General features: G+C 33.7%; 1 protein-coding gene across 1 annotated transcript; it reads right to left on the reverse strand.

Annotated features, from left to right (window-relative positions):
• Positions 1-6,838: 6,838 nt before the first annotated feature.
• LOC132273923 (probable strigolactone esterase DAD2) lies at positions 6,839-8,426 on the reverse strand. The gene is made up of 2 exons (XM_059775031.1): positions 7,909-8,426; positions 6,839-7,599 (listed from the first exon to the last, which is right to left on the reverse strand). The coding sequence occupies exons 1-2, from the start codon at positions 8,370-8,372 to the stop codon at positions 7,170-7,172; spliced, it is 894 nt and encodes a 297-aa protein (XP_059631014.1). The 5' UTR covers positions 8,373-8,426; the 3' UTR covers positions 6,839-7,169.
• Between the last annotated feature and the right edge of the window lie 9,917 nt (positions 8,427-18,343).

Consider the following 18,343-nt stretch of genomic DNA (forward strand, 5'->3'; position numbering starts at 1 on the left):
CGTTTCGAAACCTTCAGGCGAGTTTTCTCTAACTTTCCTCTTAGAACTCATAAGGATTTCACCTTGAGTATCAAGGCTTTAATTAAATTTATTTGTTTAAAAATTATGGTTAGATCGGAATAATTAAAAAGTATAAACTATTATATTTGATTTTTAGATTATTGGATTTTAATTGATATATATATGTGTTATGTATATTTTAAAATCAATCTATAGGTGGATTTGTGACCCAAGAGAGTTAATTATGGTTTCTTTATTTTCTAGAATTGTTCTGTAATTTTCTGGAATTTTTCTGATATTTTTAGGAATTTATTAGGATTTATTTTCCTATTATTTGTTAGGAAAATAATTATATATATATATATATATATATATATATACTAGGTAATTGGGAGCGGCGGCACAATAAAGAATTGATCCAGTGTGGCGCGGTGTAGGATAATAGGGTGTATACGCCAATTAGGGCCATTTGATTAATTAAACTTATGTGAATTGATATGGTGCATCGCGGCGCATAAAACTTTGGTGCGCATGTGTATCTGGACCATAGAAGTGGTCTGGTCAACTATGGGATTATTTGGTGTATTGCAGACCATGAGAAGATGGTGCACTCGCTGATCTGGACCTTAGATCTATTATAATTAATAGAAAATAATCTAGTGTGAGCGTGTTCATTTGCGCACTCATTTATGACCATTGGATGCGGCATAAAGGAAGTGATGGATTCAGTGTGGTGAGCTCACGGTAGCTGAAAGAGCTTAGCCAATACCAGCACACAAGGAGGCTTGAATCCAGCGCGTGCAAGTGCATAGTAAGCACGTGGGCGCGCGTGGGTAACTATGTTGGCCTAATTCGACACTAGAAATTAAAACGGTCATAACTTAGTCATTTTAAATCGAAATTGGGTCATTCTTGAGCTCAAATTCAAGGATTTTTCGTCTTCTTTCCAATGGTACCAATTTCATTATCAGATTCCCATCCTATTAGGAGATATTTATGTTTTAGTGAGAAAGTGTCGGAAAACTATTTAAACCAATATGGAGTATTTAAAGGAAACTATTTCTGACATATTTAGTTGCACTAATTTGTGTAAATATAATAAATTAATAATTTGTTATGGAAGGAAGTGTATATATATATATATATATAATTATTTATATATGTGTATATATAGTTTAATTTGTCTATGAGTTGTATCACACTTTACACCAGAATGTTTTATGTCCTAGACACGCATAGTCTATAACCCTAGACTAGAAGTGTCTTGGTCTTGATTTAGGCCTGGCTCTGTTAGATTTGTATGGTTGGGCTTTGTCCACATTTTGTGGACCAAGGTCTATTGTCTTTGTAACCACTTTTTAATCTATTCAACATTTACTTTCCGAAAAAAAAAAAACCCTAGTATGCTCTTACAATTTTACATCAAATTAACATGTAAAAAATGGGGAAAAACATTAAATTGATTACCAAATTAAACGAATATGCAAGTTAGACAACTTTACCTCAAGAAAGCCCAAAAATCCCAAATTTTGAAATCACCAAAATCACCTAATTGTAAATCTGCTTCGATCAAATTGAAGCCCTCGTCGAGCTTTACAACTTTGCCTTCAATAGCAAAGTTCAAAACATGAAGGGAAAAGGAGAATTGGAGGCTTGAAGGCTTAGATATATATATAGAGAGAGAAATAATATAGAGAGAGAAACGAGGGGTCTCGGTTGTTGTAAGAAGAAGAAATGGGCCACTTTAGATTTTTATGGTCCTTACACGAATATATGGTCAATGTGGGGTTTACCTGACCCACTAAAATAACTAAAAGCCTTATTTTGCATACATACATAATAAACATGTTACAAATGTAAAATAAAACACACAACCACATATAAACATTCCAAATAATAAAATATGAAATGTAATGACTTCGAAAACTAGCCCCGAGCACGAAAAATCTGAGTGCGGGACCCACACGGGACCTACTCGCCTAAAAATCCAAATAATTCCTAAATAACTTAAAATACATTTCTAAGGGTTCTAAACTCAAATAAATGCCCCAACCCACTCTCAGGACCCTCGTGGCATGCTAACTGGTGCGTGGAACGCAAAACGAGGCGCAAAAATAAATAAATTCAAAAAATCAAAAAATACAGAAAAAATAAAAAATCGAGAAACGTTATAGTTCATTTGTGATTGTTGATTGGCTGGTGATTTGGTAGGGATAGGATTCAAACTTCCAATGTTGGTGGTGATTCATTCTCGGGAATACTGTGTTGGTGGTGGTTATGGGTTAGGATGGTGGTGGTGGCAACAGTGATTGTGGTGATGACGGTGGTTATCGGTAAGAGCCCAACCTCAAACACCATGATCACTGACGCCGACGGTAAACTCTAAGCATCAATAAGGAGTAAACCGGTGAGAGTCCAACCTCAAACTCCATGATCGTTGGCGTTGACAAAAAACTCTAAGCATCAACAAGGAGTAAACCAGTGAGAGACCGATCTCAAACTCCATGACCGTTGGTGAGAAGCTCTGAGCATCACGACACAATCGCAGTGAGTAAACCAGTAACTTATCATCATACAGACCCAATTAACTAAATCGTGAGCATCTTTAAAGACCCAAATCGAGAACTTCATTGAAGACCAGCTGCTGGCTACTGAAGGTTGTGATATGTCGGCATTTTCTTCGACTGTGGAAAAACTAGAATGTAGAAGAGAGAGCCTTATATGTAAAGCCATGTTTGTCAGTAAAATAAGTAAGGTGATAAGGTAATGCTGTGTTGTCATAATGCTATTGGATTGTTAAGATTTTTTTGACACATCAGCAACTAAGTTCAAGACAACACCAAAACGACGTCTTTCCATTAAAGGGTAATATTGTAATCCTTTTTTTTACGGTGCTGGAGACTCACCTACTGTCCGTAAATGTAACTTTATCATAGTTTAAGGGGACACTTGTTAATTTAGGGGGGTTTTGTGCAATTGTTTGAAAGTTCAGGAGGGTTTATGCACTTTACCCTATAAGATAAGAGGCAAGTGTTATAAGATGGTAGTTTCGAAATTATGAAAATATTACTTACTTACTATTCTTTCCCTCCAAATCTATTCAATTTTTGAAGGATATCATATGAGGGATTTTGAGGGATAAATATCCTTCCAAATCTCTTTCAATCATTTCTTTCTCTCAACTAAAAGTTTTCCAAACATGATTTTCACTATTCTTTCTTTTATTTTCTTTTCAAATCCTTCCAAATCACTCAATCCAAATGAAGCCTAAGGGTATGTTTGGAACAGTGGAAAAGAAAAGAAATGATAAGATTAGTTAGGAGAGAAAAGAAAAAAAGAAAGAAAGAAAAAAAGAAAAAGAAAGAGAGGATTTAGTTAACTACTTATCATGTTTAGTTGATTAATAAAGAAAAAGAAAGGAAATGATTCATGTTTGGGGAAAGAAATGAAATGAAAGTATTATAATGAATTTATTACCGTACCATTTTTCATAGATTTTGTTTTTTATAAAAATAAGGGGAAATTTGGTATTAATAAAGTTTCATTAAAAAAGCTAGTTTTTCTTTTCATTTCCTTCCATTTCTTTCCATTTTTTGAAAAAATAATAAAACTAACACATCATATATAATTTGTTTTAGGTGTGGTGGTGTTTCCCGAGTGGTAAAAGGGTCAAGCCTAAAGTACACGTACCCACCCTATTGCTAGGCTATATATATATATATATATATATAATTTGTTTCCTTCTAAATCCCTCCATTTCCTTTTTTTTTTCTTTAAAAATTAATACCAAACACAACATTTGATTTCCGTCAATTACCTGTGTTTTTTTTTCTTTTCCTTCCAATACCCTCTAGGCCGAGTTTGGTTGGAGGGTAATGTAAGGAAAAGAAAAGAAAGAAAATAGAGGGAAATGTAATAATATGTTTGGTATGGATTATGAAAGGAAAAGAAAGAAAATAGATAGATTCAGAAGGATACAAAGTAGGCATGATGCGTGTTAGGAGGAAAGGGAAACAAATGCTAGTATTTTTAATGAAACTTTATTAATATAAAATTTGCCCTTATTTTTTTAAAAGATAAAATTTATATAAAAGGGTATAGTAGTAAATTCATTAACACAATTTTCTTTCATTTCTTTTTCTACCAACCAAACGGTAAGTCGTTAACAATATCTTCTCATTTATTTTATTTTCTCTCCTAACAATAAGTACGATAACGATGAAGAATAAAAAAGTTTGAAAAATTCTTAAATGACATTTTTAAACTAATCATTATATTTTGCAGCATATTTTTATATTTTTGCTTCCAAAAATCTTGCATTGCAACAAATGAATGTTACCAAACATATTTCTGATTATTATTTAAAACACTTTATAAACATAACACTTGTTTTTGTTTCGGATTAAAACAAAAATGTGTACCAAATAGGTCCCAAATCTTCCTTCTTATAATAAAAATTTAGATAGTAATGAATATAATTAAATTACACCTAATGATATGTCGAAGAGCACAAAAAAAAAGGCGGCTTGAATTTAAAATAATTTTTTAAAAAAATTAAAACTTTTAGAATACAAAATTGACAAATACAACAGAATCTATCAAGTAAAGATCATCATTAGATTCATTGCAATTCAACACAACCCAAATTTATCAACTATTGATAATCATTAGAGTCATTACAATTAAATTATAAAAAATTGTAGTGCAAAGTATCAGAAAATAATATTTAATTTCCAATATGACGTTCTTGTTGTAGTTTATGAAGACATTCATCTGTTGTTGAAACACACGAAGTGTGAGGGTTCGCATGGCCTTCTTACGACTGTAATGGGGTGGCCCACACATTGAGCACCATAATTTGGTAGGACTAGGAGTAGTTAAAAAATTAAATTGTGATTGAAATGCGTGGCCTCAATAGTTTCTGGATATTGTAAACTATTATTATTGATAGAGTTTTTTTTTAATATCAGTGGGGTTAAAACAAGTGTCCCATTAATACAATGAAATTATATGAAAGTAAATGAAACCTTATACTCAAAAGATAGAAGCTATCGTGTTATTTGAGTAGTTGAATTGTTTTTTATATTTGAAAGTTTATGTTCTAGTCTTGCATGGTAGGAGTGACAAAGTTTGACACAATTTGTCAATATTATTCGAACACGACACAAATTAAATAGATATAAATTGACATTAATCTGTTTCATCAATCGTGTCGTGTTTGAATTGAAACAGTTCAATTCGTATAATTCGTTTAATTATCATTAAAAAAAAAATTATATTTAAATTTTAAAATAATTATCTAAACTTGTATTTTATAATTTACCCTTTTGTAGACCAGAGACTATTTATAAATTTGATTAGATTGAAATTTATATTTTTTTATGGTTTATTATTCGTTTGGGTATTATTAATAATTTAAATAATATAATTTTTTATTTTAGTAAATATGTCATTAAGCGAATTATACGTGTAACCCATTTAATAAACAGGTCGGATTATTATTGAGAGTTTTTGACACGAATATTAAATGAGTCGTATTCGAATTGTATTCGAATTGACTTATTTAATAAAATATTCTTAAATTGACACGACACGACACGACACGACATAATTATGACCTGCAAACAATAATCGACATACCCTCATCCCTCTTCATTCGCTCTGGCCACTAACCCCTCAACTTATTGTCATAAAAAAAATAATTAATAATAATAATAATAATATAATATACTCAAAAAATACCATTAGATTACACTCAAGCCCACACCGGACCTCGACTTTTTAGTCTCGACTCTCGAGTGGTGATAAGATGAGATTAGATGGACTACATAAAATTTATGTGACCACTATTTTTTTTTTTTGTTTTTTGTTTTTTGTTTTTTTCCATTGTGAATATCATTTCCAAAACCTTAATGCTCCCCTTGCTTGTATAGTTGACTTTATGAGCTAATATCTGTAATGCCATATTACTGTTTTCAATTTGAAATATTTTTCTCCATTGACATTATTACATTTTTGGTAAATTTCCCATCAATTGCTTTTTATTACATTTTTGGTAAATTTCCGATCAATTGCTTTTCAAAATAAAAGATCCAACGTATGCACGGCTGAGCCCACCCCTTTTTTACTATACCTAATTTTAGACTAGCCAAATATATATATATATATATATATATATATATATATATTAACAATTTCTGAATTCTCCCTTAAATGTACGACACTTTCTCATTTTTTAAAGTAAAAGAGTGAACGTGAGTAAAAGTCTCATCGTTTAAAAAAAAAAAAAAAAGAGTTGACACATGAAAAAACACCATTCACTCTTACAGAGGTATCACTTTTTGTGCACACAAGTATCATTTTTTGTCCATCAAGTATCACTTTTATTCACATAAGTACCATTTTTTGTGTATCAGGTACCACTTTTTTGTGCAACACAAAAAGTAATACCTGATGATAAAAAATGATAATACTTATATGCCTAAATGTGATACGAGAATAAACAATAATTTTTCATATCTTTATTTTTTAAAAATTATAAAATTTAAACTTAATTAAATAATAAATATAAATCATTAATACCGTTTATATGTAATAATTTTAATAAAATACACGTAGCGTGAGGTTCTTACAAAAATAACGGACGATATGAAATAATGTAGCAATCTTTAGGGCCAGAGACTGTGGGACAAAAGACCCAGCGGTGGGCCTTTCCCACATGCTACTTTGAATCAATAATAATGATAAACACCCTCCACAACAAAAAAGCGATGCGGCGACGTTTTTGAATTTTTGTGTTGTAAGTTTGTGAAATGTTTGCAACAAATATATATGTATATAATACAGAAAAACTATGAATCGTTTTCATTTCTTGTTTGTTTTGCCAAGAAAAGGTGATAAAGAAAGCAAAAGCAAGAAAACAAAAAACCAAAAAACGGAAAAGACAAAATCAGTACATTGTCACGTGACGGTCACGTGATCAATCTTATCCTCAAGGATTGTATAATCCAAAATGCAAGGACAAACGACCACCACTTATTCGACAGGTGTCAGACAACTCCACTTTTTATTCCAATATCTTGTTAAGAACTTGGGTCCCACAAAGAAACACCCACACACACCACCACATGATGTGGTAGTAGCTGTGACAATGTACACTTGAATCATCATCACCGTGAAAGGGCTCGGCGGAGGACATGAGCCAACAATCCGGGTGCACTCAGGTGGGGCAAGTGGCCCTCCGTGTTCAACATCTCCACTGTGTTCCGCCCGCCGAGGTGGCTCTTCAAGTAGGCCGCCACCGATTGTGGCACGGACACGTCCCTCGCGGTCTGAATTATGCAACATGGCACTCTCACTAGCCCTAAAACCCCCCTCAAATCACTATTGAACACGGTGCGTGACACGAACAACGTTATGTCGGGCCTCATGTTGAATAATGTCCGGCTGAATTCCCGGACCACCGTCGGGACGTCCGCCCCGACCGCTAGCGGAGCGAAACCCTTCACCCACGCCTCGTAATTCATCTCCATGGCCGAAAACACTTTCTCAATTTCACCTTGCTCGAATCCACCATGGTAATCCCTATCATTTAGAAACCTGTCATTTCAGCTAAATTATGAGTACACAATCTTCTAGAAAACTGTTTTAAAAAATTATAAAAATATTGATGACATGGCATTACATCAATCGGTCATCTTTATTTCAGTTATGTTTTGCTCACAAAATGTATATATATATGGAGTAACATTTTTTTTAGTCACTGTCATTTTATGTATTCATAGTGTAAAGTGAATGTAGCAAAATAAAATTGAAAGTAAGAAAGACCATCCATGAGATTCTTGCTTTTGCGTTTCATTTTCACTACTTTATAACAAACCAAAATGGATGATATTTTTCATTGTGTACCTCGGAGATGCTCCGATGAGGACGAGCTTAGTGAAGAGCTCCGGCCGGCGAATGGACGCTAAAATTCCGATCATGGCGGAGACGGAGTGGCCGACGTAGGCGCACCGATCGACGCCGAGGGCGTCGAGTATGTTGAGGAGGTCATCAACATAGGGATCAAGAGTGGTGTATCGCCGGAAATCGAAGTAATCGGGATTGACACTGCCGGCGCAAATGAGGTCATAGAGGATGACACGGTAGTAAGGGGTAAAATAGGGCAGAATGCGCTGCCACGCCGATTGATCGGTGCCGACACCGTGGGCGAGGACGAGGATTTTCTCGCCGGAGCCGATCACCCGGACGTTCAGGGCTTCCAATAGGCTTTGACCCATTTTGCAGGAAAAAAAAAAAAAAAAAAAAAAACCAGAGAGAGAAAGTGAAGGAGTGGTGGGTTGGTTTTCTATATGTCTGTGTGTTTTGTTCATATATGGGTCAGTGATTCTAAGTTTGGTGTGGGTATTTATAGTGCCATGTGAGAGAGTTTTAATCTCTGCTTATAAAGTTTGGAGTTGGGTCATACACAGTACTTTGGATTTTAATGCTACGATGACAGGGGATATTTTATTTGTTAGTGTGACAGCTGAATCTGGAAGGTTGGTATTGTGGTTAGGTTGATGTGAGTGTGTGATATTTCACATCGAGTGTGTGTTTGTATTAACCATGATCAAACTTGGTGTTTGGCTTATTTTGGTCGTGGTGGCTTTGTTCTGTAGCTAATTTTCTAATCAGCAGATTGTGATGTGGCTTATTTTAATATTTAATGCGGTTGACAAATTATATATATATATATATATAAAAGAATTTCTGCCCATGGAAAGTTTTGGAATGAAATTGACAAAATCAATTTGGAAACAATAACTTGAGAATCTTGACAATAAATAAGCACTCATTGTAGTCGGACCCTATCTTATCTTTGTAATAATGCGATATAATTTTAATAATGATATACAGAGAAGTTAATTTATGCTAATCTTGAAATTTTGCCCCAAATATTAACTGGTAGTTAATTAGGATTATAAATTAATCCAACTGTTAATGAATAATTTAAATTTGGCTGGAATTCTTTTACTAAGCAAATGAATTGAGTTTGAAGTAAATGAGCTATATGTCCAAAACTCAGCCCATGAGACAAGTGAATTATTAATGGACATGTATTTATGAAAACCTTCAGTCAAAGGATAATGAACATGACTTGTTTATTAGGAATTATTTAAATTTAATTAATCTTGATATCATACTCAAGATTGAGCTTCAGCTCAATAATGAGCTTGATATTATCTTTGAAATGGACTATACTAGTCAAAGAAGCCGAGCTCGATGACCAATGTTTAAGCTGAGCTCGAGCTTCGCGGGCAATATCACAAAATTGCATATGAAGTATTTTGTTACATAGAATCAAAAGAGTTGCACGATGGAAGGTATGCGAAGTTTGATATAAAAATAGTTTTTTAGTGGGTGAATATGTTTTACTTACTCTTTTATTTAATTTTTGTTTATTTTAACTCTATCGAAATAAATTTAAAATTAACCTACAAAGTAATAAATAATTTACAATTAAAGTAAATAAATTTTGAGAAATGATATCAAAGTTTTTTATGCATGAAAAAACCCTTGTCGGAAGAAAGCTGACCAATCGGGATAAAAATCACAAATACTTTCGCAATCTCGAACGAAACATCCACTAATCTTCGAAGTAAAGTACAATGAACTTTTACTCATGCTCACACCCACTCCATTGTACCCAATAACTAGTTGTTGAACATACCAGGTTGACTATCGCGACTCCCCGTCCGAATGCTGGAGACTTCAGGCTTACTCTCTAATCCTTGTAGAAGGGTTGCTGGTAGATAATGAATTCTCCGTTGAATGCTTTGACTCCTTCTTAGTGTGATCGATTTCTCCTTCCTTCAAATTTTGAATTTTGCGAAGGTAAATCAAAACCTTATTGTTCTAAATGGAATCTTCAATATGTTTGAACTCCGGTTAGATAAGAACATTACCCTAAAATCACTCAAGTGGAATAGTTGTACTCTCAAGTATATAATAATATACACAAAAATCAAGGAAGATTTTCTGTCAAAAATACTTAAAAAAAACTCTCAATAGCAAAACTATTTTTCTCTTTAAATCCGTAATCAATCAAGAGAGAAAGAGAGAGTTTATATAGACTAGAGATTCATCAAAATATATGAAAAAATGTTTTAAAATCGTACAAAGACTTCTCTAGGAGTTTTGATAAAAAGCGGAAACTAAAAAATTACCGAAAACTGAAATCTTGCACATTAGGAAAACACAACCGGTTCTGTTTTAAACGCCACCAGTTGTGTTTTTACTAATAGCAATTTCTGATCACAAAAAAAAACAGTTGATTGTGTTTTGAAAGGCCACCGATTATGCTTTTATTGGGAGTTGTTTTAAGACTTGAGAAAATTGCAACTGGTTCTGTTTGTAAAAGCAACTGGTTGTGTTTTTGCTTAGGGCTAAAAATTGATTTGTTTTGACTCTAAAAAGCTCAATACTTTCACAATCAACCCAAAACACGTAAGTGTAATGTGTCCTCACTCACATACATGTTTTAAAAATTGTTCTCATCGAATCGAAGTATGTGTACATTTATTCCGCTTTCAACATCAAGACTCAAAGTAAAACAAAAATTACAATTTAATCAGACATGTTTTGACATCAAAATTTACCAATTACAAAATTCACATATCGCAATTATTACCCTAACTTATGTAGTTAAAGCATACTTAGGAATGAAATAACTTTCAAAACGTGTTATTCCATTCCCTTGTACTAGGGGTGGCAATACATGTTCGCGAGTCATAATCGTGTTATGACGATTTAAGGGTATTATACTAAATAACTCAACTTGAACACGACCCATTTAATATTGGTGTCAGAAACCCTCAACATTAACCCAACTTGTTTATTGTTATTATTTTTTTCAACCCGAACTGTTTATTTATTTACGTTTTCAACCCAACCTGTTTATTTAATGGGTTACACGTATAACTCGTTTTATGACCTATTTGCTAAAACAACAAATTATATTATTTAAATTGTTAATAATACTCAATCAAACAATAAATACTAGAAAAATATAATTTTCAATCCAATCAAATTACTAAATAGTCACTGGTTTAAAAAATAGTAAATTATAAAACACGAGTTTAGATAGTTATTTTGAATTTAAATATAAATTTTTTATAACACGTATAGTTATATGGGTTACATGAGTTGAACCACCTCAATCCAAACACGATACGATTAACTAAACAGGTTAGTCGTATTGACCTGTTTACAACTCAAAATCATTTAAGGTCAACCTAAACTCGTTTAACTTGTGTCATGTTCGAGACGATTAACTAAAAAGTTAGTCGTATTGACCTGTGTACGATTCAAACCCATTTAAGGTTAACTCACACCTGTTTAACTTGTGTCATGTCGCATCGATCCGTTTACGATCCAAACCCATTTAAGATCAATCAAAATCTATTTAACTCGTGTCGTGTTCGATTCTTATTGACGGATTATGTCAAACTTTGCCACCCCTACCAAGGAAGCCTATGTTCCATTCATGTGCTCTTTCCTGCCATCTATCAATTTATCCCTTCTTCCAAACGAACTATTACCATACCTGTTGGCATGTTTTCATAAAGACATATCATCTTGAGTGGTATTACATGATAGAACATTGCACAAAAGTTGTTAATAGTAGGTTTATTTAATTTTTATTACTTCCATCTGTTCGATGTTAGTAATCCACTATTTCATTTTTAAATGTTTCAAATTAGTTGTGCATTTTGAAAAGTCAACGCAAATAAATCTTATCTTTTCATCATTATTCTTTATTTTTTTAAAAAATTTCAAACTTAATAACTATATATATCTAAATGATAAAGGACAAGTTAATAATTTTAAAAGGGGACAATACATTAATTGCATGTTCCTTAAAAATTCTAATTTCTAAACATGAATATCTAATAAGGAATGGAAGAAGTATTATTTATGTCTTTCCGTAGATATTTGATAGGGAAGATATTAAACATGCAGGGAGGTTCAAACGATTATGGAGCCGGAGATAAGCTGTAAGGGATATGAGGATAGCTCCTCCTATATCTCTCTTGTGATGGAGAAGGTAATCTAATGAGTAATGAGTCTCATCACTAATGGTTGAACACAGCAACCCAGGAGATTTGGCCAACTCAAAATATACACCAAAAATCTAAAGTATTTCTTTGATATACAATCTATCCATTAGTAAGCCGATGCGGGTCTCCATCACCTCTTCTCTTGTAGAAAAGGCATTCAATTTCAGTCACCTCTAACATTCAATTTCAGATCGTGCAGAATTTTGCATCAACACTGGTAATAATTGAAAATCTAGATATTAGCATTAACAATTCATGAAATTATAAAACAAATCAAGCACAGTTGAAGTTATGGTTGTTTCAATTTTCTTCATCTCTCTAATATCTATGTTGTCGTGAAAATTTTAAAAATATATGATTAATGAAGTCAAAAAATATCACTGCACAATCAAATTGCCCCTATTAATTACTGCTAATTGGATCAAATAACTGGTACTTATTATATATGTGTGTGTGTATATATATATACACTAATTCTTTAGCAAATGATGACGATGATGGCAATGTTAGTGGTGTTGATGCAACTGAGGATGATGACAAAGATATGATATACAGAACACTCAGCTTATCAGAAATTTAAAAGGAAAAAAAAAAAAAAAAAAGTCAGAGATATTATAACATATATAGGCAGTGAGAGTATCAAAATTCATGATGGTCCAATTTAACTTTTAGGAAGCGATTGCTATGCCACTCTTGATATGCAGTGCTATTGCTCAGTGTGTGGGATACATGGAGTCTCGATCTGTAGCTAGCTATTGGTGAAATAATAATGAGGAAAAGAGTAGGGTCATTGAAGAATCTGATTCAATGTGGGTAACTTGTACCCCCACAAAAATACAAATGCATGGTCCCTCTTTTTCTTGTTGCCGCATCCTTCTCTCTCTCTCTCTATAATTGACAAACCCACATTGCCCTCCCTCTCTATCTCTGTGGTAAAAGTTACTAGTTCTAAATGCATCCTGTCATCAACAAAACCTAGTTCTTCATTTTCAATCCTCCCACCATGTTGAGTTAAGAGGGTGTATGTACCTGTTTTTTGAGTCAAGCTAAAGATGAAAATATCTGAAAAATATGACTAAAACAATATGAGGAATACAAAAGAGTGGATTAAGGGAGAGAAAATCAGCCCAATCTTAGTACTGAAACGATGGCAGAGAATACGAAGTCTGGAGTGTTGACAGAGCCCGAATTCTTTGTGTCCTTATCCCTTTTTGTCTTTGCCACCCCTTTATAGCCCTAGGTCATTCAGGTTAGGCCATGTCCCTTTATGGATCATGATGCCTTAATCTCTATTTTTCCGGTTCCGTTGCCAAGTGTACGTATCTCCTTGAATGACCTAAATAGAGGATAGTTGTAAAGGTCCCTATACTTACTTCAGCCTGGTTTTTGCTTTTTCTCCTCGAAATAGGTCTTGCCTTAGCAAGACTTAGTTTTCCATCCTCCATTCCAAAGTCCCTTCTGCATTCCCACTGGCCTCAAAGAGTTCTACCATTACTTTTAGCTGTTTGTTTTCTTTGACAGAATATGGCTTGATCGCATCGAGGTTCAAGGCCCATCGATCGACAGTTTGTGATTTGGTCGGATCAAGGTTCAAGGTCTATCAATTGATAGTTTGTGGCTTGGTCGAATCGAGGTTTAAGGCCCACCGATCGACAGTTTGTGGCTTGGTCGGGTCGAGGTTCAAGGCCCATCGATCGATAGTTTGTGACTTGATCGGATCGACATTCAAAGCCCATCGATCGATAGTTTGTGGCTTGGTTGAATCGAGATTCAAAGCCCATCGATCGACAGTTTTTGGCATGGTTGGATCGAGGTTCAAGACCTATTGATTGACAATTTGTGGCTTAGTTGGATCGAGTTCAAGATCAATCGATCGATAGTTGTGGCTTCGATCAGATCGAGGTTCAAGGCCCATTGACCGAAGGCCTAGGTCCCAAGCCTTATGGGTTCTCATCGACTAGTTGCCTCTGTTGAGCAGGCTAAAGCTTTATCGTCGACCGAGTGTTGGCCATTTTGTCTTCTTGTTATTCTTTTTTAAATCTGGTATTGAGGTGACGTCAACTTGATTAGAATGTTGATGACGTGGCATAAACTACATCCAGAGAGGGCTGTAAGGGAAAAGAATTTTTTTTAAGTTTGTCTGGTTCAGTTTTCGAAAATTAATACAGTCCTCAAATATTGTTATTAAAGAATGATGGAAGATGGGTAGTTCAGTAAACGGACAATTTCTTAGATCTGTTTTTAGCTTCGACATACAGTTTTTTTTATTTTTAATTATCAAAAAATAAAAAATTATTTTACGATAATTGAACAAAGCATGCCCTAAGTAACTTAGTAAAATTGATATAACTGCTCTAAATAGTCTGATTTTAAAAACTGAGTGTGCCGCCTAAATGAAAGAAGATTCCCATTTATTAGACCTCGAATAAGTCCCAAATCATTGACCTCTCAACCCTTCAATCGATTGCAATTGCATTTTGTTTATTTTATTTCTTAAAAGAAGAGTGATATACAAACCTAAAAGACTAGCCGATTTAGATCGGATCACACCCGTGTTATCTGGCTAGGTGGGACCTTTTCAGAAGGTTCAAGTGTTCACACCCAAAGTCACATAATTATTTTAGACAGGTGTTGCTCTCACAATCTCTCCCAATTCAATTATGTGTGACTTAAATTTTGTCGCTTTCACGTTCACCCCCTGTCATCTGCCTAAGAGGGACCTTCTTGGAGGTATGTGGACACTTTGGCCATCTGAATCGGCTAATTTTTACACCCAACTAGCATTTCTTCATTTTGAAAAAGCAAAACTAAAACCAAAACCATTGTACATGCAATGTGTGCTACCAGATTTTAGAGGCTTCACATTTAATCCCCATAAAATTCGGTGGAAGCTTAAAGACATAGCTTAGGACAATGCTTTGGAACCATACAATAACACCGTAAGCAGGCTGAGGTAAGTAGGAGGTTTCTATCAATGAGATAAAGGCTTGTGAAGACACGTGAAATAGAAAGCTCTGCAGATAAGTTATGGAGTTTGGGCCCCCTGCCCAACACTTGGCATATGTACGTTGAAACAATGACATTGAGTGAGAGAGAGAAAGAGATATCAGATATATATATATATATATATATATATATATATATATAGAGAGAGAGAGAGAGAGAGAGAGAGAGAGAGAGGATGGTATGTTGAATGGCTTTAGGGATAGTACAATCTTGTAGGGGCAAGTTTCTATATGGAGTGTGAGTTGGTTTGATGATGAGTCATTGGGCTTATCTTATCCTACTACACTTTTATTCTTCTTTTTTTCCTCTTCACTTTGTAGTTTAGTATCCCTATCTATATATATTCCACCCTCATTGGTTTGGAATGACATAGCTGGAGGGAACTAGAATCCTATTCAGTATATTCCCTGTTGTTTCTATCGGTTCAATGTTCGGGTTTATCGGGTTTTGTAATTCAGGAGGGACTCAAGTTGGTTTTCGAGTTGTCCTCTACACATTCGCCCTCTCGAAATGAAATCAAGTTCTTAACTTTTAACTGCAGTTTAGATTGAATTGCAATTTACACGTCTAAGTTCAAAATTTTTTGAGCTGGGCACGAGTTGGGACCGCCCAAATTGTATCCCTAATATATATGCCAAAATTTAGACATTAGTACTAATCTTTGTGTTCACAATTTAGAATCTTTACATGTGATGCAAATTGATGTGTAATTTTATGTACAAGTTTACAAACCAATACCTATTACACAGAGAGGCATTTTGGTTGCCAAAAAAACTATTAAGAGTGAAAGTCTATAGTTTGGTAAATATTTTCAGGAACATCACAAATTGACTACTTTGTGAGTTCATAATATGATAATTTTAGATCTAAAACTACATAAATTGATAGTCTGTGAAACTGAATTTGCATTTTTATGATATATGCATCTAAAGACATGTGATTCATGCATCCATCTGCGTGTCCATATATTTTTATTGTCTTCTGCAATGGAAATGCTCCATTTTCAAAACTCAATAACTATTGTATTATCTGCTATGTAAAGTCATTTTCATATGAAAAAGTTAGGATAGAAATTCAAACTAGTTTCTACATGCATGCACTTAAAAAGCTTTTTTCACTTTTCTATATATATAAAAGGTGTATCATCTTAATTTCTTCACAGATTATAAATCTTTAGCATATCTTTTGTACGCACTTTATGTTGCATTTGGAACATCGAATCTGCACATTTGATTTAATTTCTAATCCAAACCAATGAATCGATGCTCCCATGTGAAACAAGAGTTATGCGGGGTGCGGAAACAGTCAGTTGATTTTAATTGTGCTTGATTTATGATTGATTAAATTCTATGACAAATTTAAACATCCACAATTACAAATATATGTAAAGTAAAGCAAATTAGAGTTAAAGAGATTGCACCAGGATTTTAGCGAGTTATGTAGGGTGCGGAAACAGTCAGTTGATTTTAATTGTGCTTAACTCCTTTAATGACCTAGATCTGATTATTAGGTCAACTTGCTTGATTTATGATTGATTAAATTATATGACCAATATAAACATCCACAATCACAAATATATGTAAAGTAAAGCAAGTTAGAGTTAGAGAGATTGCACCAGAATTTTAGCGAGTAAACCCCAATCGATAAAATACGTCAATTGTTTGTATGGGAAAAACCTCATGGACTATGCAGTCCAAAGTAAACCAATTCACTATGTTTGAAACAAAGTATACCGAACTTTAACTCTGGCTCACACCCAATCATTCTACACCACACCAACCGCTGACGATCCTTTAGCTTTGCGACTCCCCATCCAACAGCAACTTGACCTCAGGCTTACACTTGATATTTGTAAAAGAGTAGCAGGTAAATCAGACAGCACTCCACGAATGCTCCAACCATTCCAAAGTGTGATTGCCTTTACTTCTGTTCTTCAAGATCTGAACTTGATTGTAGAAAAATTAAATCCTCTTGATCATCCGGAATCTCTAAATCTTCAATATAGCTCCAATTCTAATAAGATAGAGAATAACACAACTAAATCACTCACGAATATATATGTGTGCTCTCAAAAATAAATTCAGAATAATCAGATTTGATTTTCTGAATTTTTCTCTCTCTAAAAGCTTTCTCAAAATGTAAAAGATTTTTCCTAAAGCCATTAATAAACCAATGTATATGACATGATTTATATAGAATCTTAAAAGTCCTAATCGCTCAGAAAACATGATAAATTTTGTGTATAGGACTTGGAAGGAAGTTTGGATCAAAAAGGAAACATTAGAAGAAGGAAACTTGGAAATCTGATGCATCCAAGACTTCTTGAACCGGTTCAGAGGGGCTGAACCGATTCAAGATGGCCAGTAAAGAATCCCACAAATTCTTGAACCAGTTCAGCCCCTTTGAACTGGTTCAAGATGGCCAGTCTTGAAACTTAGGTAATTCAACTTGTTCCGAACCTTTTAAAATCCTTTCTAAATGTTCTCACTACCTCTCAAACTTCTTAGAGCGTTGTTCTCATCATCTCGGAGTGTAGTATCCCATGAACACTTGACCTTCTTCAAATCCGCATCCGATCTTCAATCTTTAAAATTTTGAACTGAGAAATTACAACTCGATCGAACTTGTTTTGATAACGAAATTAGCCAATTACAAAATATATATCTCACATCCCAAACATAGTTTTAAGTTCATTTGAAGCACTTTACAAACACATTTATATATATAGTTACATCACCAAGAGTTCCCTATGAAAGTATTAATTCTATGTTGGATCCCATTTTGTGCTAACATGAGTTTGGTCAATTTTCTGAAAGCATTTGTCAAGAATTTAAAAAAAAAAAAATATTTTTTTAAGAATTATAAAGAACAGTTATATATATATATATATATATATATATGTATGTATGTATGTATGTATTTCACAACACTACACCCATAGAAGTTGCTATGAAGTTGATATGGTCAACTTGGTTTGTAACTCTGAAAATAAAAAAAGATAACAAAAATAAAAGACCTATACAATGACTCTCCTTGATTTAGTTTTTTGAAAAGTGTTTTCTAAAAACTCAGGCTTGTTTGGTTTGTAACGCTAAAAATAGCTCTCAATAACTCATCAACAGAAAACTATTTTTAGAGAACAATCTTTTATAAATCTTTTATTGTTATCTGAAAACAAAAATTTTTATAATTGAGTTTTCAAAAAAAAGAACTAAGTTGAGTTTTTTGTTCAATTT

This window comes from Cornus florida, unplaced genomic scaffold (assembly GCF_030987335.1).
Source record: "Cornus florida cultivar Cherokee Brave unplaced genomic scaffold, ASM3098733v1 CherokeeBrave_3.0.0_Hap2_Chr09, whole genome shotgun sequence".
In the NCBI taxonomy this organism is placed as follows: Eukaryota; Viridiplantae; Streptophyta; class Magnoliopsida; order Cornales; family Cornaceae; genus Cornus; species Cornus florida.

Excerpts from the sequence above, each read along its gene's own strand:
- LOC132273923 (XM_059775031.1), bottom strand. The coding sequence starts at position 8,372 with ATGAACAAAACACACAGACATATAGAAAACCAACCCACCACTCCTTCA. Across the intron at positions 7,600-7,908 it reads CTCATCGGAGCATCTCCGAG|GTTTCTAAATGATAGGGATT; the intron begins GTACACAATGAA and ends CTGAAATGACAG.